This window comes from Rana temporaria, chromosome 13 (genome assembly GCF_905171775.1).
Source record: "Rana temporaria chromosome 13, aRanTem1.1, whole genome shotgun sequence".
Classification (NCBI taxonomy): Eukaryota; Metazoa; Chordata; class Amphibia; order Anura; family Ranidae; genus Rana; species Rana temporaria.
This window is the reverse complement of record NC_053501.1, coordinates 68,042,175-68,064,496: the sequence shown is the minus strand read 5'-3', so window position 1 is coordinate 68,064,496 and position 22,322 is coordinate 68,042,175. Positions and strand designations below refer to the sequence as shown.

The following is a 22,322-nucleotide window of genomic DNA, read 5'->3' as shown; positions in this document are numbered from 1 at the left end:
TGCTGTTCATCATCGCTCAGTCACTATGGGATTCTTTTTTTATATTCTCCAAAAAAGTCTGGTTAATCCTGCTGTTTACGGTTAGTCTCTCCCCCTTGTCTGCATCCCCACTGCAGCCTGAGACCGTTTGGACCAGCCGTTCTACTGAGCATGCTCCAGTTTCAGTTCCCTTTTAAGCTGTTCATTTTCTCCTTTTTCTTATCTGTGCAGCACACATGACAGGGCCCAAAATTTTAAGTCCAGAGCTACTAGCCAGGCCTCAAGGGTTACTCGCCACCAGTTGCCGCCTAACCCCTACCATGCCCTGCCTCTAATCCCGTCCCTAAACCTGCCCTCATAAATAATCTCATGAAATGACACTACTTTTATGTTTTGAATAACTTAATTCTGTTTTATCTGTGCCCACCAATGCCGCCTGCCCGTGTCCGCCAATGCAGCCTGTGTGTGTCCACCATGCAGCCTGTGCTTGCAATGCAGCCTGTGTGTGTCCACCATGCAGCCTGTGTGCGTCCACCATGCAGCCTGTGTGTGTTTCGGCATCACGCTGGGAACCTTACTGTGCATGCCCGGTGGCCGGAGAAGGAGGAGGGAGCCCCGTGGTGACGTCACAGGCTGTGGCCCGGACTCCTGGAAGTGGGAAAGTATACAGGTATCCTGTTCCCCCCTCCCCCCGAAAGGTGCCAATTGTGGCACCGGAGGGGGAATCAGATGAGCGGAAGTTCCACTTTTAGGTGGAACTCCGCTTTAACACATGACCGTTGTTAAAGCTCTTTTTGCTTGCACATGGATGGGCTGGGAAAGAGTTGGGACACATCACAGCTGTATAATAATTACAAAAAAGGTTCTTGGATGCTTTTATTTTTTGTTAATATGATTATGATATACAGTGGCAAAATTATTTGATCCCCTGCAGATTTCGTAAGTTTGCCCACTTGCAAAGAAATGAAGGGTCTATCATTTTTACCATAAGTGTAAAACAAATGATACAAATGTTATAAATTGAGTTGCAGTTCAGCGAGTAAAATAAATATTTTTTATCCCCTACCAACCAACAATATTTCTGGTTCCCACAGACTAGCCACAGTATGTGCCCCATGGGGTAGACAGATTAGTCCTTTCAATTTAAGAAGGTGCTCCTAACAACAACTTGCTAATTGGAAAAGACACCTGTCCACAGAATCTCTTTTTTCCATTCAAACTTCACCATCATGAGCAAGACCAAAGAGCTGTCGAAGGATCTCAGGGACAAGATTGTATACCTCTAAAAAAGTCCCAGGGCCAGATTCAGATAGATCAGCGGATCTTTAGATCCGTGTAATCTATCTGATTTAAGATCCGCCGCCGCAAGTTTTAGTGGCAAGTGGGTAATTCACTAAACACTTACCTCCAAACTTGCGGCGGCAGATCTTAAATCCCCCGGCAGAATTCAAATTCCACGGCTAGGGGGAGTGTAGCATTTAAATCAGGCGCGTCCCCGCGCCGATTTAACTGCGCATGCGCCGTCCGCGAGTTTTCCCGGCGTGCATTGCTCCCAATGACGTCGCTAGGACGTCATTGGTTTTGGCGTGAGCGTAACTTGCGACGAGCGGTTTTGTGAATCGCTGTACGCAAACGACGTGAAAAAAAAATTGGACGCGGGAACGACAGCCATACTTAACATTGGCTGCACCTCATAGAAGCAGGGGTAACTATACTCCGGGAAAACGCTTACGTAGACGATGTAAAGTGACTGCGTCGGGCCCGCGTACGTTCGTGAATTGGCGTTTTCTCGCTGATTAACATATCGTCACCGTAAAATCAGCGAGAACGCCCCCAGAGGCCATTTTAAAATTGCAGTTAAGATCCGAAGGTGTAAGACAGTTACACCTGTCGGATCTTAGGCATATCTATGCGTAACTTATTCTATGAATCAGTCGCATAGATACGACCGGCCTAACTCTGAGATACGACGGCGTATCATGAGATAAACCGTCGTATCTCTCTCTGAATCTGGCCCCCAGAGTCCAAAATAGTGCTGTAGCAGCGCTCAAATCAAATCACTTCCGGCTGGTTGACAGAGTCACTGCTGACGCGTTTCTTCACTTCCTGACTTCGTCTGAGGGCCTCAGACGGAGTCAGGAAGTGCCAAAACTCTTCAGGGCGTGACTCTCAGTCAACCAACCGGAAGTGACGTATGTGCTCCACAGACCAGGAACCAGGAAGAACGCGAATGTACTGGTAACGTAGACAGCGTTTTGTCTCTAGTATGTCTGAGCGCATGCAGTCAGATATTTACATTGCCAAAAAATCTTTGCTTTCTGGTACGCACATATGTATTAGGGTGTACTGTTGGGGTTACAATAAACTTTTAAACGGTACTGCTCTGTGTGGAATTTTTTTCTTGTATGTGATCTCGGACCTCATACCAAGCAAGGCTAAGTGGTGGAGAGTGCAATATTTACAACGGATGGTTAATATTAGTTTGCTCATTTGATCCTTACCTCTGGTAAGTGCATCCCCATAAGGGGATTTTTCCCCCCATGTGGTGAACATCTTTTGGTGAAAGGAGCAAGGTGCATTGATCGTTTATTAACCACATCCCGACCGCCGCATGTAGATATACGTCGGCAGAATGGCACGTACAGGCACATTGGCGTACCTGTACGTCCCTGCCTAGACGTGGGTCGGGGGTCAGATCGGGACCCCCCCCCGCTACATGCGGCGGTCGGATTCCCGCGGGGAGCGATCCGGGACGACGGCGCGGCTTTTCGTTTATAGCCGCTCCGTCGCGATCGCTCCCCGGAGCTGAAGAACGGGGAGAGCTGTATGTAAACACGGCTTCCCTGTGCTTCACTATGGCGCTGCATCGATCGAGTGATCCTTTTTATAGGGAGATTCGATCGATGACGTCAGTCCTACAGCCACACCCCCCTACAGTTGTAAACACACACTAGGTGAACACTAAATCCTACAGCGCCCCCTTGTAGTTAACTCCCAAACTGCAACTGTCATTTTCACAGTAAACAATGCAATTTAAATGCATTTTTGGATGTGAAAATGACAATGGTCCCAAAAATGTGTCAAAATTGTCCGAAGTGTCCGCCATAATGTCGCAGTCACGAAAAAAATCGCTGATCGCCGCCATTAGTAGTAAAAAAAAAAAATGCAATAAAACTATCCCCTATTTTGTAAACGCTATACATTTTGCGCAAACCAATCGATAAACGCTTATTGCGATTTTTTTACCAAAAATAGGTAGAAGAATACGTATCGGCCTAAACTGAGGGAAAAATATTTTTTTATATATGTTTTTGGGGGATATTTATTATAGCAAAAAGTTAAAAATATTGAATTTTTTTCAAAATTGTCGCTCTATTTTTGTTTATAGCGCAAAAAATAAAAACCGCAGAGGTGATCAAATACCACCAAAAGAAAGCTCTATTTGTGGGGGAAAAAGGACGCCAATTTTGTTTGGGAGCCACGTCGCACGACCGCGCAATTGTCTGTTAAAGCGACGCAGTGCCGAATTGTAAAAACCCCTTGGGTCATGTAGCAGCATATTGGTCCGGTCCTTAAGTGGTTAAACCACATCCATCCTCGTCTGCATCACTATTATTTCCTATATTTAACACATATAGAGGACTATACAAGGGTTTGATTTGAGTGCTGCTACAGCACTATTTTGGACTCTGGGACTTTTTTTTTGAGTTTTAATATTACTGTTTTATCAATGTTGATTTGGTTTTAAGCAGCTGCTATACATTTTAAGTATCATATTTTACGGTCTTACTATCTTGATTACTTTGTCCTGAGCGCTGCTCTTTGTAGTTAGGGCAGTTCAAGCACCTTTTTTGTTTTAAGATTGTAGTCCTGCACAAGGCTGGAATAGAAGAAGCTTGGCGAGAAGGAGACAACTGTTGATTAAATAACTAGGGTTGTCCAGATACCGATACCAGTATCGGTACCGATACCGAGTATTTGCGGGAGTACTCGTACTCGTGCAAATACCCCCGATACCTAAATAGAATACTTTCCCCCCTTTCCCCCCCCCCCCGCCGCTGCCGCCGCATCGCGCCGCCGCATCGAGGGACATGGCTAGAGGGACATTGCTGCATATGTGAGGGACATGGCTAGAGGGACATTGCTGCATATGTGAGGGACATGGCTGCATATGTGAGGGACATGGCTAGAGGGACATTGCTGCATATGTGAGGGACATGGCTAGAGGGACATTGCTGCATATGTGAGGGACATGGCTTGAGGGACATGGCTGCATATGTGAGGGACATGGCTAGAGGGACATGGCTGCATATGTGAGGGACATGGCTAGAGGAACATGGCTGCATATGTGAGGGACATGGCTGCATATGTGGGGGACATGGCTGCATATGGGGGGGACATGGCTGCATTTGGGGACACATTTAAAAAAAGTATCGGTATTCGGTATCGGCGACTACTTGAAAAAAAGTATCGGTACTTGTACTCGGTCCTAAAAAAGTGGTATCGGGACAACCCTATAAATAACCATCAAATCACCCTCGGTCTGGAGCTCCATACAAGATTTCACCTCATGGCGCAAAGGATGAAAATGAGAAAAGTGAGGGATCAGCCAATAATTACACAGGAGTAGCTTGTGAATGATCTCAAGGCAGTTGGTAACACAATACGCTGTCATAGATTGAAATCCTGCAGCACCCGCAAGGTCCCCCTCCTCAAGGCGTCACATGTACAGGCCCATCTGAAGTTTGCCAATGAACATCTTAATTATTCAGAGAAGGATTGAGAGAAAGTGCTGTGGACAGATGAGATCAAAATTAAACTCTTTGGCATTAACTCGATTCGCCGTGTTTGCAGGAAGAAAAATGCTGACTGTGACCCTAAGAACACTTCCCTACAGTCAAGCACAGAGATGGAAACATTATGCTTTTGGGGCTGTTTCTCTGCTAAAAGGTACAGACCACATTGAGGGGCCAATGGCCGAATATATCGCCAAGACAAGGAAACAAAGGAGTGGCTCAATTAGAAGCACATTAATGTCATGGAGTGGCCTAGCTATTCTCCAGACCTTAATCCTATAGAAAATTATAGCGGGAGCTGTAACGTTGAGTTGCCAAACGACAGCCAAGAAACCTTAAGGATTTAGAGACGATCTGTAAAGAGTGAACCAAAATCCCTCCTAAAATGTGTGCAAACCTGGTAACCAACTACAAGAAACATCATACCTATGTGCTTGCGAACAAGGGTTTCTCCACCGAGTACCAAGTCATGTTTTGCTTGGGGATCAAATACTTATTTTACTCACTGAACTGCAACTCTTTTTCTTTGGATTTTTGGTTGATAGTCTATCTCTATCATTTAAAATACACCTGTGATAAAAACGAAGATGAAGTGCTATGACCACGAAACGCGTCGGGAGGACTCCACTGCCGCTCCATTTTTATACATATAAGTGCTTTTACCTCCAGCCAAATGTAAGTTTGACAGTTGCAAAATAAATATATTTTTCATTTGTAAGACGGGATTACACTATGTGGCCACTTTTTTCTCCTATCTCCATACACCATTGACACATTGGGAGAAACGAGCCTTGGGACCCTACTTTCAGAACAGCACAGAGTCTCTTTCCACCCACCTACCTCATAGAGGATATGATGATCGGTTGATGTACAACTCTGCCTTGGATCGTTTATGACATTAGTCATTATAAGCCTTCTCTGACCTGCGGTGGCATATGTCATCGTAAGTCTACGTGCTCTGGTAAGCCTGCATTGCTTTCGGTGGTGGGACAATATTTGTTTCTTGCAAAATGGGACTCATATGTTATTGATGCACATTGTATTTTTAATTATTTCGTGTTTTATATTTTCACAATTTTTTGGTATTTGATTTTCATCATTGACAGTCATTTTAAGCGCTACACATTTACTTTTTTCCGTTCTATTTGCTTCTTTTTAAACAAGCCGTGTTAGCAGCTTTTATCCACTTAATACTGGCAGCGCAGGGTATCCACCTTTTTTTTTAATAAAAATGATAGACCCTTTATTTCTTTGTAAGAAAACTTACAAAATCTGCAGGGGATCAAATGTTTATTTACATCCGAAATCTGATAAAGTTCACTGAATAAAAACAAGGTTTAGAATGGGTAAAGTGAAAAAAAAAAAGTAACAGAAAGCATGTCTAGGCTTAAACCATATTTTGTGTGTGTGAGAAGAATGAGGAAGATTTAGAAACTCAAATTATATTTATATTGCTGTCTGTGTACGTTTGGAGAGATTTGTCCTCTCTATTTGGCCTGGTGACCAGTGTCACTAGGGAAAAAAAGGATGGAAAATCTGAAGTGTTATGATTTGTCAATGGATTTGGAGGCCAGGGGAAATCTTTCAATGGAGACATCTGTACCAAAGGCAACAGTCTAAAAAGGGATTTCCTTTAGGAGATCATGGGCTCAATCCACAAAGGGATATTTACAACTTAAAATCTGAGAGAAAAAACAAATAGCTTTTTTCAAACTTTTTTGCAGTACACAAAAAAATGCTAAATAAATGTATTTCTTTAAAATGTGAGGTAGTTTACTCATGAAACCATTCAGTATTTTATCTTATGATGTGATACCCGGTGGGATGGATACGGTGGAGAAGAATTAGAATCCCTGTCAGTTTTTAGTGATAATAATAAGGAGGTAAAATGGTTTAAACCGTAGAAATATGCCAACTCACAAGTCAGTGTTGTCCCTGCAGCATATGTATAAATACAAAAGAAAAAAGGTTACTGGAATACCAGTCAATGGGAAGCTGCTTTCACGGGACACACGTGGTATATCAAAAACAACTAAGTCCTATTAAGTAAATGTAAAGTATTTTTATAAATGTCAAATACCCTTCTTCCACCAATAAAAAAAAGACAACGTTGTCATTGGGGAGACTTCCCTTCACTTCTGTCCCATAGCCAAAAGCAGGAAGTGAGAGGAAATCTCTGCAAATTAAAAAAATCCCTTGAGGACCCCTAGGTCACCAGAACCAGTGTCCCCATTGGAAGATTTCCCTTCTATTACTTTTATGGGGACAACCCAAAATTTTTAATTTTCTTTCACTTTCAATGATAACAGTAAACAGGACAAATAGGGAGGGTGAATCTCTCTAACGGGGACACAGACAGAAATAAAAACCTGACAAGGGGTCTAATCTATCTCCACTCAAACCAAAACCTTAAGTAAATCAGCCCAAATGATTCTGTGTTCCTCCATACTTAGGTTTCTATGCATTAGGCCTCTTTCAGACGTGCGGACCGTATGTCCGCTTTTTCATTCATCCGTTTGCGGATGAAAACGGGACATACATTGTGCGGGGCCCGCCCTGTCAGCCGCCGGCTCAACGGGGATATACGGAGCGATCCCCGCTGAGCTTACGGACACACGGAGGCGGATCATTACTGATCCGCCCCGTGTGAAAGGGCCCTTACTGTCGAGAAACTGATCCAAAAAGGTAGAGACTACTCCACATTGGCTTTTATTTTTTTACATTCCTTAAATACCTCATGCCCGGACCACTACTTATTCAACTCATGCATTTATTTATTTGCTTTAGTAAATGCCCAAGTTATTTACCTCATGTTTTTGGTTTGTGAGGTAAACAACTCATGAGGTGATATTGCATTGATATTTTCAGCATCACATGAGATAATTGGAAAAAAAAATACCACATGATTCAATTATCTCATAAGATCGTCTTTAGTCAATTGAGCCCCATGACCTGTAAAGGCTTTTAAAGCGACACCTATGGACAATTCAGGTACTGTAGTTTTGTGCCGTTTCATGTAAATGTGCAATTTTGAGCCAATTTTAACATATTTGGTAACTATTTACTCAATGCAACCTCATCTTTCATATTTTATCAAAAAAAAATTGTATAATATTGTGGTTGTGTGCACTAAAATTAATTTTCAATGTCTACTTTCTACTAAAAATAAAGAATTGATAACCAGCAGCGTAAAAATTAGGTTTGACATAAAAAATTGCAATTGTCACCATTACATTCTACAGGGTTGCTTGCACTGGGATCTTTCTGATGATCTCCTTTCTCTCCTGAATTTCATTCACAATCCTATTCATTTTCAAATATTGATCTCAGGTACGTATTACAACAAAAGTTGCTTTTTTCTTTAACGGGCTATTATTTTTTTGACAATTCTTTGGCTGAAATTCTGCGTTAAGTTCCACTGTCCAAATCGAAATGAAAACATGCAGACTTAGTATAGAGGACATACACTGGTACATTGCACTGCTCTCTTGCACTTTGTTTTTTTGTACACCGACCACTAGTTCTAAGGCAGAAACAATTAAAGCTTTTTAGAAATTCATAGCTTTGGCTTTCTTAGAACCACACAGGCTGGGAAGAAAGAATATTGCTGTTATCCTGCAATCATTCCACCTTCCATTTTTTTCTTACCCTGTATTATTTGGACAGCATTTCATTTCTAGGAGCCCAGTCTGATCTAAAGCACAGGCATAGATGTCTATTACATGACCAGAGGCAGCTGCACGGTTTGCCAAAGCTTCATAATGCTAGGAAGAGAAGACAAAAATCTTAATTATTTGCGAATGTCAAGTGCACTGCAGGAAAATACAAGCATTGCATTTTCTTTTTCATTAGTATACTGCACATATTTTGCCAACATATTGAAGACCACACGGGCACTGCAGGAGATAAACCACATACCTAGTGGTACACGAAATATAACTTTAAATGTTGTAGTGTCTGAGATGTAAAAGATTGTGACCTACTACTATTAGTACCAATAGCCTTGCATATACTGCACCTGCAACAGGTAAAAAAAAAAAAAAAAAAAAAAAACTTTTAGGCCACCAAAAAAAGGTTACCCTTTGAGGTAGATCAGAGCCACAAAATCCCTCAATGTTCTAGCCTTTGTATAGATATTCTTTGGATGTTTGGGTAATTTAGGGTCGAGCATCCTGCAATTTTTCAAAACTTTCCAGTGTTTATTAAATATTCCCCTAATTATAGTTCACCGATTACCCCTCCGGAACAACCACATCTGTCTTGGATGGGGAAATGGGAGAAGGAACTGAACCGTAAGTTCACACCTGGCCAAATACAAAAGATTATTAGGTTCTCGCTGAAATCATTCTTTCTGCACAAAAATTCAGGAAACCAATTACAAAACACTGACGTGGTGGTACCATACTCGGCAGATGTTACATAAATTCTACCCCCAGGTGGCTGATCGCTGCTGGAGGTGTCAGGAGGAGGGAGGTACAATGTTGCACATTTTCTGGTCCTGCCCTAGGATAGTTACATATTGGAGAGAAATATGGAAAATTAGACAAAAATTCACCGACTATCGGATCCCTGGCAACCCTGCCTTTTTGTTGGTACATGATGCCTATTTCAGCAAAAAAAAATAAAAAAAAATCAATTGTCCGCCATTTGCTAAATGCAGTTAAGTGTTTCATCCCCCTTAACTGAAAAAAAAACAGTTACCCCCAACTGTTAGTTGCTGGCTTCATAAAGTGGAAAGATAAAAAAAAAAACATGAACACGAAAAGTAGTCAGGGTTGTGGAGACTGTGGAATATGTTTGTTCTCTCTGAAGGTCTAGCCTTGCTTGACACATGAGTCTCTGGCAGCTGCATCATGAATGGCTGCCCGATTAGCTAATGTCCAACTCCAACCCAGGATTTATTTTCCCTATTTCTCCCCCACCCCCCTTTCCTCTTTTCCCCTGTTCTTTCTCTACTTTCGGTTAACTTTTCTTCTTTCCTCACTCTGGATACTATGAAAATGGAAAATGGTAAAGGCAGTCATAGAACCTACTGCCAACAACTTATCCTGTGGCAGACACACTACATTGTTACTTTATATATTGACTGTACCATGGGACTGTTACGTGTACCCTGAATTTATATTCGGACGTATACAGTTTAATTTCATTTGAATTTCATAGAAGTGCTATTGGTTAAGCATTGTCAATGCAATAATTTGGATATGCCTCGGGTCTTAAAAATTTGAAAAAATAAATAAAAAATATTCCCCTAATAAATCTAAGTTGACTAGAAAACCTGGTTATAAAAGACCAGTGATGATCAATATTTGAAGGAACATCCCGTTTTTCTTTCGTCTCCAACAAAGAATTCCTATCAAACTTTTGAAATTTGTGTGAATTATCTGATCCAATGGTTGCTCCTGGTATGCCTTTTCAATGAACCTAGGTTTAAGGACCTGAGGTTGGTTGAAAAAAACATCATTCAAATTGGAAGTTTCATCAATGACTAGGGCTCTGTTCACACGCTCCAGATCGCAAGCGGAACCGCCGCAATTCCAAATTGCCACAAAACGGGGGATACGCTTGTAATCCAATTTACTTTTAATGGTGCCCAAATGATTTTGCTGTAATTGTTGTCCAACGAATTGGGCTAAAATCTGTTTGTGTGACTATCGTAGCAAAATAGTGCCGCGATTTGGGTGTCATTCAAACTAACAAGGATGCAAAGGCATGTCCCGCATTTTGTGGCGATTCAAAATTGTGGGGCAGAATCACAGCAATTCCGCCTATGATCCGGAATGCGATTGTGTGAATAGAGCCTTAGAAATTGGCCCTTGGGAGAGGCCTTACTCCATGAGGGATGCTGGCAACTTCCTTGAGGTATATAACCATTTTGGTCAATTTGTTTAAAACATTTATTTGTGAGAAAGTGTTCACTATACTTCTGAATAACCAACCTAGAAAATGCACCTTATTAGAACTCAGTTCAAAAGAAAGTTTTATTCCCCAATCATTATTGTACGGCTCCATAAACACAATTGCCTCTGAAGCAGCCGGCGTGACCAGGGAAACCGGTCAGGCTTCTAGCCTTACTCCCATGTTGGCAGCTTTTGGGATACTGTACTATTTACTTGATTCTTCTAAGGGACAAAAGATCCCTATAGATATGGACTTCTAAACTACCATTTGTTACAAGTACAGCTTGGATCTTTCAAGAACCACAAGAATGGCCAAGTACACTTACTATTTGAGTGTTATATGGCTTGGACATTCCTCTTTTGATTTAAACGGATGGCTCCCACATTGGGCAATGGTGTATTACATACCACATAGTTGGAGGAATTCTACTGTGTCACTGTCTAACTGCCAACAAAGGAAGGGCAGAAGTTGCCATGCTATAAGCTACCCAAGTGCCATATGTGATGACAGAGGTACCTCTCCCTGGGAGTTTTCTAGTTATATCTGACGTTTGATATACATGTCATTATTCACTCTGACTCCATGCGGTTAATATGGGGGTTGGTCTTACAAAGGACACGCTCATGGACTTTAAATGTCATTAACCACATGTATTGGCCCATTACATCATTTATATGTGGGTTGATTTGTTGATAAAAAAAAATCATAACTTCCCTGTAGCTGCCATGGCAGGGAAGGAGTTGTCACGTGCATATTTATAGCACTGATTTCTGATTAAATGTCAATGGTCCCAAAATAGTGTCAAAAGTGTCCGATCTGTCCGCCGCAAAGTCACAGTCATAAAAAAAACAAATCGCAGATCACCGCCATACCCCATAAATCAATGATCTATTTTGTAGGCGCTATAACTTTTGCGCAAACCAATCAATATATGCTTATTGCGATTTTTTTTTTTACCAAAAATATGTAGAATATATATATATATATATATATATATATATATATATATATATATATATATATATATATATATATATATATATATATATATATATATTTTTTTTTTTTTAATTGGGATATTTATTATAGCAATTAGTAAAAAATATTGTGTTTTTTTCAAAATTGTCACTCTTTGTCAATTGTCATTCAAAATGTTACAGCACTGAAAGCTGAAAATTGGCCTGGGCAGGAAAGGGGTGAAAATGCTGTGAGAATATTGTATTGGTAAAAGAATGACATGTTAGGTATCCATTTACTCGGTGAAACATCATCTTTCACATTATACAAATACATTGTGTTTTATTCCTGAATGTTTTTTCCCCATAAAATTGTGTTTTAAAAATTGCTGCGCAAATACTGTGTGACATAAAAGGTTGCAACATCCGCCATTTTATTCCCTATGGCCTCTCCTAAAAATATATATATTATACTACACACACACACATTATATAAAAATAAATAAAATGTTTGGGGGGGGTCCGGAGTAATTTTTGTATAAAAAAATATGTATTTTTACCTACAGGAGAGAAGTGTCAGAAGTGGCTTGGGAGGCAAGTGGTTAAGCTTCTGTTTTCTCTGGCCAAGCTTTTGTTCCAATGTTTTTTTTTTTTCAGTGGTTTTCAAAAGAAAACAGGGTACATATAAAAACATTATTACATTGATTGTACCATGGATGAGGAAAATATTGAAGAACGGGAAGGAAGGGGGGGGGGGGGGTCCCTATGTTATTTTATTAACACTAATTTATCCCAATCCAGAACTATAATCAAATTAATTCCGTAATGAGGTAAACAGTGGATCCTACGTGTGTCACTGCAGTGTGGTTCATATTTCTTTATCATGGTGCATCCCTATTTAGCATATTCTGATTGCCATGAACTTGTTTTATTAGAATACTGCATTACCGGTACTCTGGGATATATTGCCACCTACTTGCAATTCACGCTATGTCCATTAACATGCTCAGTTTATTTTATAGAATTAGTCCTTGTGCCGCAGAAAATTATTTTTATAAAAAGAATCTCAATTTCAAAATAAAATTCTAGGCAAAAAACAAAAGCACGAATACAGTGTGTTTCAAAAAGAATGACCCGATTTTAAAATGTTATATTTTTCACAACCACTTACCGTCAATGAATGAAAGCTGTACTACCTACCAAACCTAAAGGCTCCAAGTCCAGATGGTCTGCCTTACAAGTATTATAAGGCCTTTTTACCCATTCTCTTACCACATATGACCCGTTTATTTAATGGATTTATACGGGAGGGGGGATTCCGAGGGATATGCTAGGCTCATACCTCACCCTTATACCTATACCAGACAAGGACCATATCTTATAGGCCCATAGCCTTACAAAATTCAGATCTGAAAATCTTTACAAAATTACCTTCTTTTCGGCCTAATGGGGTTCTACCCTTATTAAACATCAGGTGGGCTTTGTCCCTTGGAAGCAAGCAGGTGACAACACAAGAAGGGTCAATAATCTAGTAAATATTATCAATAGAAAAAAACCTGAGGCCTTCTACTTAGTTTAGATGCCGAGAAGGCCTTTAACAGGCCGTTCCTCTTTTACAACCCTTGAATACCTGGGCTTCCGGGGGTCTTTACTAGCGATTAAACACTTGTAATAAGGCTAATTTAGCCTGTATTAAAACTCTGTTTGCCACCTCCCCTCCCTTTACCATTTCTAATGGGATGAGGCAGGGTTGTCCACTTTCTCCTTTATTATTCTCTCTGTGTATTTAACCTCTTGCAGCCCAGATCCGCCATGATCCCAACGTTCATAGGGTCTTGGTTAGCGGCAGAGAGTTAAAAATGTTGGTTATTTGCAGACGACATCCTCCGGACATTGACACAGCCTTGAATCACCCTCCCCAATCTTCACAAACTACTAGATGAGTTCAGTGCCTTGTCTAAATAGAAGGTCCATTTCTCTAAATCAGAAGCTTTACCACTCAATATCTCTTCCCTTGAGGTACAGTATCTTTCGGGATCTTTTCCTTATGCGTGGAAATCTACCGCCATTAAAGTGGAACTTTAGTCAGAAAATTAAAGCGGAGTTCACCCGAAAAAAATGTTTTAACCTTAGATTAATGCTCATTTTGTCAAGATTAATGCTCATTTTGTCAAGGGGAATCGGGTAGTTTTTTTTAAATCTAAGCAGTACTTACCGTTTTAGAGAGCGATCTTCTCCGCCGCTTCCGGGTATGGTCTTCGGGACTGGGCGTTCCTATTTGATTGACAGTCTTCCGACAGGCTTCCGACGGTCGCATACATCGCATTACGAGTAGCCGAAAGAAGCCGAACGTCGGTGCGGCTCTATACGGCGCCTGTGCACCGACGTTCGGCTACTTTCGGAAAATCGTGAAGCGATGTATGCGACTGTCGGAAGCCTGTCAATCAAATAGGAACGCCCGGAAGCGGCGGAGAAGATCGCTCTCTAAAAAGGTAAGTACTGCTTAGATTTTAAAAAAGCTACCCCCTTGACAAAATGAGCATCAATCTAAGGTTAAAAATTTACTTTTCGGGTGAACCTCTACTTTAAGTCCTGCTAGATTACTTCAGGCTGGCCCATTTTGCAGGTATAGCTATGTACAACATTAAAAATAAGTGACTATACTGTTAAAAATCCAGTAAGACAATGGGGGAGATTTACTAAAGCTGTAGCACTCAGAATCTGGTGCAGCTCTGCATGGCAGCCAATCAGCTTCTAACTTCAGCTTGTTCAATTAAGCTTTGGCAATAAAACCTGGAAGCTGATTGGTTTCTATGCAGAGGTGAAACTGATTTTGCACTCTCTAACTTTAGTAAATAAACCCCACTGTGTCCCCCTGTTCTGCAGGTGCTTCGTTGCAGACAGCCTTAAAGCAAAAATAAACACTCCTTATTCTAAAGTCAAGGAAGCTGTTTCTGTAACTGCCATGGTGATCAGTTACGACACCAGCCATTTGACGGTTTGACAGGAATGTAACTGTTTTTTTAAGCTGTTAAATGTATGTACTTTCCTAAAGAACATTATATTTTATCAAGTTGTTATGGGTCAAGTGCCACTTTACCTGGGGATCCATATTACACTGCAATAGGACTCTCTCTATGGGGCTCATTTTAAACCCCTCTTTGCGTCCATAAGATCCCTTTTAGCTAAATGGAGGCACTACTGAATATCTTGCCTCGTTCATTTAGAATCAATTAAAATTACTACTTTGCCCTAAGATTCTGTATTGTTTCCTGACCCTGCCAATTCCCATACCCCTGAAACACCCCCAAAGCCTTCAAATTTTATGTGAATTAGAATTTTAATTTTAATTGGAACCATAAACTGCATAGGATAGCCCAATCAGTCCTCTAAAAATGATAGGAGTCTGGCCTTTCCGAATCTCATACGATACCATTATGCAGTACAATTGAAAGCAATAGCCTTGTGGGTTACTTTACCGTTGTATATTCATTGGACTGAAATAGAGAAATTGTAGTTGGCCCCAATCCACCAAAATAACTTATTGTGGAATGCAGATGTGTTAATGCCTTTGACCTCTATGGCGTTGTTACGCAGTCTTTGGAGACAGCTGAAACCTAAATACTCCCTCCAATCTGAAGACTCTTTAATGACAGTCTTCCACTATAATCCCAGGATGCAAGACACACCCACCAAATGATTTCCCCTTGGTTAGCGAGAAATGTATTTAAATTTTGGCCACCTAGTTGACCCCATATCGTGCACACTTCTACCCTTTGAAGAAACATGATTTGCCCGGCAGAGCATTTTTGGATATCTTTAAATACACCATTACGCTTTATCTTTCACTCCTAATCTCCAATTCTCCAAACTGACTCCGTTTGAGATAATAGTCCTAGCTGGTCCTTCTCAAAAAGGCCTAATCTCCGATATCTATAAATTATTAAATGAGTATAATGTGGATACTCAGGGTAAATATAAGTATATGCTCAAATGGGAGCAGGCCCTTGGGGAAGAATTTTCCACAGAGCAGTGGAGGACGATATGGTCTCAAACAGCTAAAAGCTCTATATGTATTCTTTATAAAGAGGATATGTACAAGGTGCTTTTCTTTTGGTACATGACTGCAGCTCACCTACATGGCATATACCCCTCAGCTTCAGGTCGCTGTTGGCGCTGCCGTCGCACATTTATTGGCAATGTCCTCTTCTGTCATCGTATTGGCGCTCGATTCTTATCTTATTCTGATCTTATTCAGCAATTGTTTGATCTGGACAAACCCCACAGTCCAAAAATCTTTTTATTAGGGTTGCTTCTTCCCAGGTTATTCAGACTAGCTAAGAAATTAACATCTGACATCCTAACGGCAGCTAGATGCTTGATTCATTGGAAGCAACAAGCACCACCACCCTCCATTGAGCTTTACGCCAAGATTAAGAATGTGGAGATTATGGAATCTCTCACAGCGCACCCGGCAGACAAGGCAGCACGCCACAATGCGGTTTGGGAGCCTTGGCATTCGCGAGAGGACCCCCTGTAAGGCCCCACAGTCTTTTGTTCACTTTGATGTCGGTGCTTTCCATTTTACCCAGGAGCGAGGGGCTAAAAAACGTAATCTCTTCTTGGGGTTTCTTTTCCCCCTATCTTTTTAGTTTTATGGATATTCTGCGACATATTCCATAGACTCCTATTGTCTCTGAAATTTGTCTCTGAAAAAGGTTTAAATAAAATGATGTCCACATATTTAGACTGCTCTTCTACTAAGTTTGTGTAATACAGCCTAGAAGTTATCTGTTGCAGTCCTCCTGCACAGGTTTTAGTGCTTATGTTCCACCATTACTCGCTGACTAGGATGAGCTCAAAAACAGAATCACGGCTGCAGTAACTTCTTTGGAAGAAAACACGCTCAGACACGTTGGGAACAAATGCAGCTATTGTCTTGAGGTTATCCATGCAGCAGGTCAAGGGCACATAGAGCATTTATAACATGGTGAGTGACACCTGAGGACTTGCTTAATAGTTTGTAATTTGTTATGTAACTGTAACACATTCTCATTATTAAAATGTAACTATTTGAAATCGGGTCACTCTTTTTGAAACACACTGTATAAATAACATACAGTACCATTGGTTTGGCAATTCTGTTTGGCCAGGATGGTAATCCAGTCAGACAGACCACACTGCATAATTGAATTTCACAAAAAAAAATTGTAAATATTGTGCATAACAACTTTTCATGTCTAATGTAAAAGGAGGAACATTTTTGCAAAATTACAAGCGTTACAAAAAAAAAACTATTGTGAAGTTGCATGTGTTGGTATCACATTGTTCTGTTATCAGAACTATCAGTTTCATCATTGTCTTGGAACCCAACACAGGTCTGCATTCAGGGCCAGGCAGCTGCTTTATGAGAACAGGGGCAAATGTGGAGCGGATGCCCATCAAAACAAAATTCCAAGGGGTTTATGAAAACCTGAGCCAAGAAACCTGGGGTAAAAATGGAGCTGCAGCACATAAACAACCACACTGCACTAGGAAAATGAAGCAAGCCGATTGGATGTCACAGGAAACGGCTTGTTACTAAAACTAAAACTAATATAAAAGTCTATGTCTATAGTCTTTGCCTATAGCTCTACTTTAATCTTCTTGAATTAGCCCCACGTGTTACAAATGGGAAAGAGCCTTGTTTAAAAAAGCGGCAGTTTTTCATAAGACTTAAGAATGTGTAAGATCGTGACAATAAATTATTTTGATCTTTCAGTATAATGATTTTCTACTAATGCCTGTGTTATACCTTCCTCCCCATTCCTGCTCAGACACCAAACTGCAAGAAATGACAAAAGCTCAGTAGGACTCACCTTTGTTGCCTTTTTCACATACTTTGCATTGTCCTTTTCAATATCATGCCAAGAACGAATGGGAGTCTTCAGATCATCCCCCACAACCATACCAGGGCCTTGTGTGGCTGGTCCTCCAATGAACATCATAATCCTAGCCCCGGTATTAGGAAAGGTGCACTGTTTCAAAATAAACACAAATAAGTACAAATATAATCCTTCCTTTCTCTTGCCATCATTGACAACTAGACCAAAATTATTAATAGCTTGATAAGTTAAATTTTCCTTATTACCCATAACATAGTTTGCAGACAGTGCAACCTGTATTTAAAATATGCACGTTCCATAGAATAACTTACATTACTACAAACCTATAACAAAGTACAGCACAACTCATAATGTGCACTCACTCAGAAGTACAAATTTCATGCATAGATGACTGGAGAATTTTATTGTTACCTCAAGAAGTCCAACTGCAATAGAAAGTGCCGCCCCTGAGGATCTTAAAGGTCTCTTGCTCTGCGGGACAGGCCATGGATCTCGCTGGAGCTCTCCCAAAAGGTCCGTAAGATTCATATCAATTTTTTGAACTGGCTGTAAAAATCTAAAAATGAATAGCAAACAAATTACTAGTTAGCATGCACAAGATCTTAACATTAATAATGAAAGTTTAAAAAACTACAGGGGTCAGTTGATATTCTAGAATGCTTCAATAGTGTAGAAGGATGGAGGGTTCAGCTTAAAGTGGTTGTTAACCTACTTTCACTACTTTATATAATCCTCCTTGTTTCCTAAAAACAGGATCTCCCGGTTACCATATTTCAGAGCGGTTTCCTGCGCTCATGTGAACGGCCAGCTCTCTCCTGTCCCTGTCTGACAGCTGCAGCGGGCGGGGCTGAGATTCCCCCACTGAGGTCAGCTGGGAGGAGAGAAAGAGAGAGACGGCCGGTCACGTGATCTCAGGGAGCTGCTCTGGAATAGGGTATAGGAGGCTTTTTTTTTTATTATTAAACACAGACAGAGCACCTATCATTAGGACACAGCGAGGATTATATAGGACAAGAAAAGTTATTTGAGCATCAGGAGGGGAGGGGGTGCAGGGACAAGAGCAAACAGGCAGGGAGGGGAGGAGGGGAGAGCACAGAGAAGGAGAGAGCAGGGCTACAGTTGATGGAGGCACGTAAACTGACCACAGTGTCAGGGCTCAGCAGCCATGATATACCGTGGTCAGTTTGGAGGGGGGAGGGTATAGCCAGGCAGAGGGGGGAAGGGTATAGCCAGGCAGGATCACCCAGGTTAGGTGATACAGGGGGCCAAATTAGACAGCACTAGCACTGTGCTGTATAACATGCTTAAAGGGAACAGGATCTTTTTTTGTTTTGTTTTTTTGGGTTAACAAACACTTTAAAGGCGGTATTGATGAATAAACGAAAGGGTGATTGCTGTTGGGAATGCAAGAACAAATAAATCTAATACAGGAAAATGTATGAAAAACAACCTCTCAATTGAGGTGGCAGCAAGTCCACATGGAGTCCTATTTGAGAAATGAAACAAAACCATCAAATGAGACATAACGATTTACTGCTTCAGAGTTACCCTAATGATGGCCACACAAAATACAATCTAACTGCACAACCTCTTCACAATCTTAACAAAACAATATAATAGGAGGACACACCTAATTTTTGCAACCAATCTATATCTCATCAGGCAGGCCCTTTCACTACATATATGATGGTAGATCTAAAGGATTGTACAATGAGATTGTATAGTGTATGGTGAGCTTAAGGCTGGCCACACAGTGCCTTGAAAAAGTATTCATACCCCTTGACATTTTCCACATTTTGTCAGGTTACAAACAAAAACCTAAATGTATTTTATTGGGATTTTATGTGATAGAACACAACAAAAGTGGCAGGAAAATTATAAAAAGTTTTTCTAATTTTGCTTACAAATAAATATCTGAAAAATGCGTGACTTGCATTTGTATTCAGTCCCCTTTTACTCTGATACCCCTAACTAAAAGTGGAACCAATTGCATTCAGAATTCACCAATACAGTAAATAGAGTCCACCTGTGTGTAATTTAATCTCAGTATAAATACAGCTGTTCTGTGAAGTTTTGTTAGAGAACCTTAGTGAACAAACAGCATCATGAAGGCCAAGAAACACACCAGACAGGTCAGGGATAAAGTTGTGGAGAAGTTTGAATCAGGTATAAGTTATAAAAAATATCCCAAGCTTTGAACATCTCACGGAGCACTGTTCGATCCATCATCTGAAAATGGAAAGAGTATGGCACAACTGCAAACCTACCATGAAATGGCCATCCACCTAAACTAACAGGCTGGGCAAGGAGAGCATTAATCAGAGAAGCAGCCAAGAGGCCCATGGTAACTCTGGAGGAGCTTCAGAGATCCACACCTCAGGTGGGAGAATCTGTCCACAGGACAACTATTAGTCGTGCACTCCACAAATCTGGCCTTTATGGAAGAGCGGCAAGAAGAAAGGAATTGTTGAAAGAAAGCCATAAGAAGTCCTGTTTTCAGTTTGCAAGAGGCCATGTGAGGGACACAGCAAACATGTGGAAGAAGGTGTTCTGGTCAGATAAGACCAAAATTTTACTTTTTGGCCTAAAAACAAAAATGCTATGTGTAGCGGAAAACTAAAGCTGGCCATACACCTATAGATTATCTGCAGATTTTCTATGTACAGATGGAAAAAGTGCAACAGATTTCTCCATGTACGCTAAACTGTGTGGATGGAGGAATCTCCCACTTTTTCCATCTGATCATACCGCACATCACTCTGAAAACACCATCCCCACTGTGGACAATAAAAAAACACTAAGGCTGGGTTCACACCTATGCGAATTGGATGCGGTTTCTCTGCATCCATGAGGCATTGTAAAACTATGGGACAATCGCAGACATGACTAGGCATGATGGGAATTGTAGTTCCTGAACAACAGAAGGGCCATAGTGAGCAGACCCCTGGCCTAGGCGATCCAAGCGGAAGTTCTCCTCCCTGACTGCAACCTTTCGGGACATGTCACAGGTCCCAGAAGGCTGTGGTACCGTTTACAATGTGCAGCGTGACTGCTTACGGCTTCACAGCTGGCTGCCCCCAGTTACTGGTGCCGGGGACTGAAGACCAGTGAAGTATTTGGCCCGAGTGAGGAAGGTGCTGGATCCGTGGATAGGCGAGAGTGGGATTATTAAAAGTCGGCAGCTATCGTTTTTGTAGCTACTAAATTCTAATTTTTTAAGAAAAACCAACATGACATGACAGTTTAAAAAATGTCATTATGCACAAAAACCTTTAAAAAATAATTTTTACATTTATATTTAATATTGGGGTCCTTTCACACGGGCTGTCCAATCAGGTCCGCCTGTCAGTTTTTCAGGCAGACTTGATCGGACACTCTATTCTCTCTGGAGCGGCGGATGTCAGCAGTGATATGTCCGCTAACACTTGCTGCTCTCCGATCCGCCAAAACCAGATGGATGGAGGTCCTATTTTCCATCTGTCTGGTGGATCGAATATGTTCAGATGAAGACGCACAAGCGGTTCGTTTTATCCGATCTCCCCAGAGAGAAGCGCACTGCTCAGTAAGCGGAGACGGACCTGTCATCCGCCTGCTGAGCAGGGATCAGCAGAGCGATCCCCCGCTGAGCAAGTGGATCCCACAGAACAGTTTTTTAAAAGACTTCTCCAATATCCACTGCTCAATCACAGTTGAATATCAGGTCTCTATCTCTCAGCATTATACTGCTCATACCTGTTAGATGCAGGGGGCTGCTGAATCTGTGGTCCACGTCCTGGCTGAGCAGCAGGAGTCTTTGTAAGTGATAACATTTCCTGAAAAACAAAATGACATTCAATCATTCTAAAAACCAATGCCTGATGGACATTAAGCTGAACATATACCGTGTTTCCCCGAAAATAAGACCTACCCCAATAATAAGACTTAGCATGATTCTCGGGAAGGGCTGCAATATAAACCCTACCCCGAAAATAAGCCCTAGTAAAAAATTATTATTTTTTTTAACCATAATCCACCTTGCAGAATGATTGCCGGAGGTCATCTCCTCTCCTCCTGGCTGACAGCCGCCCCCCCCCCCCCCCCCAGTTCATGGAGCGGGCCAACGCCAGTGAGACAGCGGCTTCCCACCTCTGCTCTCCTCCCGCCCGATTCCCGCAGCCCCCCCTCCTCAACGCATGGAGCGTGGACAGATGCCAGCGGGACAGCGGCTCCCCCCCTCTTCTCCCCTCCCGCCCGATGCCCGCAGCCCCCCCTCCCCAGTGCACGGAGCAGACAGATACCTGCGGGACAGCGGCTCCCCCCTTCGCTCTCCTCGCGCCCAATGCCCGCAGCCTCTACCTCCTCAGCACACAGATGCCAGCGGGACAGCGGCTCCCCCGTCCTCCGCTCTCCTCCCACCCGACGCCTGCGGCCTTCCCTTTCAGTGCACGGAGCAGAGCGGAGATCCCGGAACAGAGAAGAGCCCAAGGGAGACCATGCGACCGCCAGGTCAGCTGCAAAAAAGGTATTGCCCACAAAACCATTACATAGGGAGACACACTGCACCCCACATCGGCACAATTCCTTTAAATGTAATTGCATAATTCTTTAAGGATGGATTTTAAGAAGCTTTTTAGGTCCTGATCTGACAGGGAGAGGGAGGGGGGAGAGGGAGGGGGGAGAAGACAGGGGACATAGGAGATGGATAATTGACACAGCAGAAGCACTATGCATTCTATTATGCTTTAAAGAAAAAAAGATGTTTTTTTTTGCATTACAACCACTTTAAGATCATTGAACATACCGTAAAAAAAATAAGACATCCCCCG

The 22,322-nt window shown here is 41.7% G+C and overlaps 1 protein-coding gene across 2 annotated transcripts in view; it reads right to left on the bottom strand.

Moving 5' to 3' along the window:
• The window catches only part of SEC23A (SEC23 homolog A, COPII coat complex component), a 153,175-nt gene that overhangs the window by 99,588 nt on the left and 31,265 nt on the right, over positions 1–22,322 (bottom strand). The window contains exons 6-10 of one of the 2 annotated variants that reach the window (XM_040333500.1): positions 21,250–21,329; positions 18,968–19,003; positions 17,929–18,073; positions 17,491–17,649; positions 8,424–8,539 (exon numbers count right to left, since the gene is read on the bottom strand). In XM_040333500.1, the coding sequence (XP_040189434.1) occupies positions 8,424–8,539; positions 17,491–17,649; positions 17,929–18,073; positions 18,968–19,003; positions 21,250–21,329 (536 nt within the window). The remainder of the gene's footprint in view (positions 1–8,423; positions 8,540–17,490; positions 17,650–17,928; positions 18,074–18,967; positions 19,004–21,249; positions 21,330–22,322) is intronic. The other variant, XM_040333501.1, reaches the window with a different exon arrangement.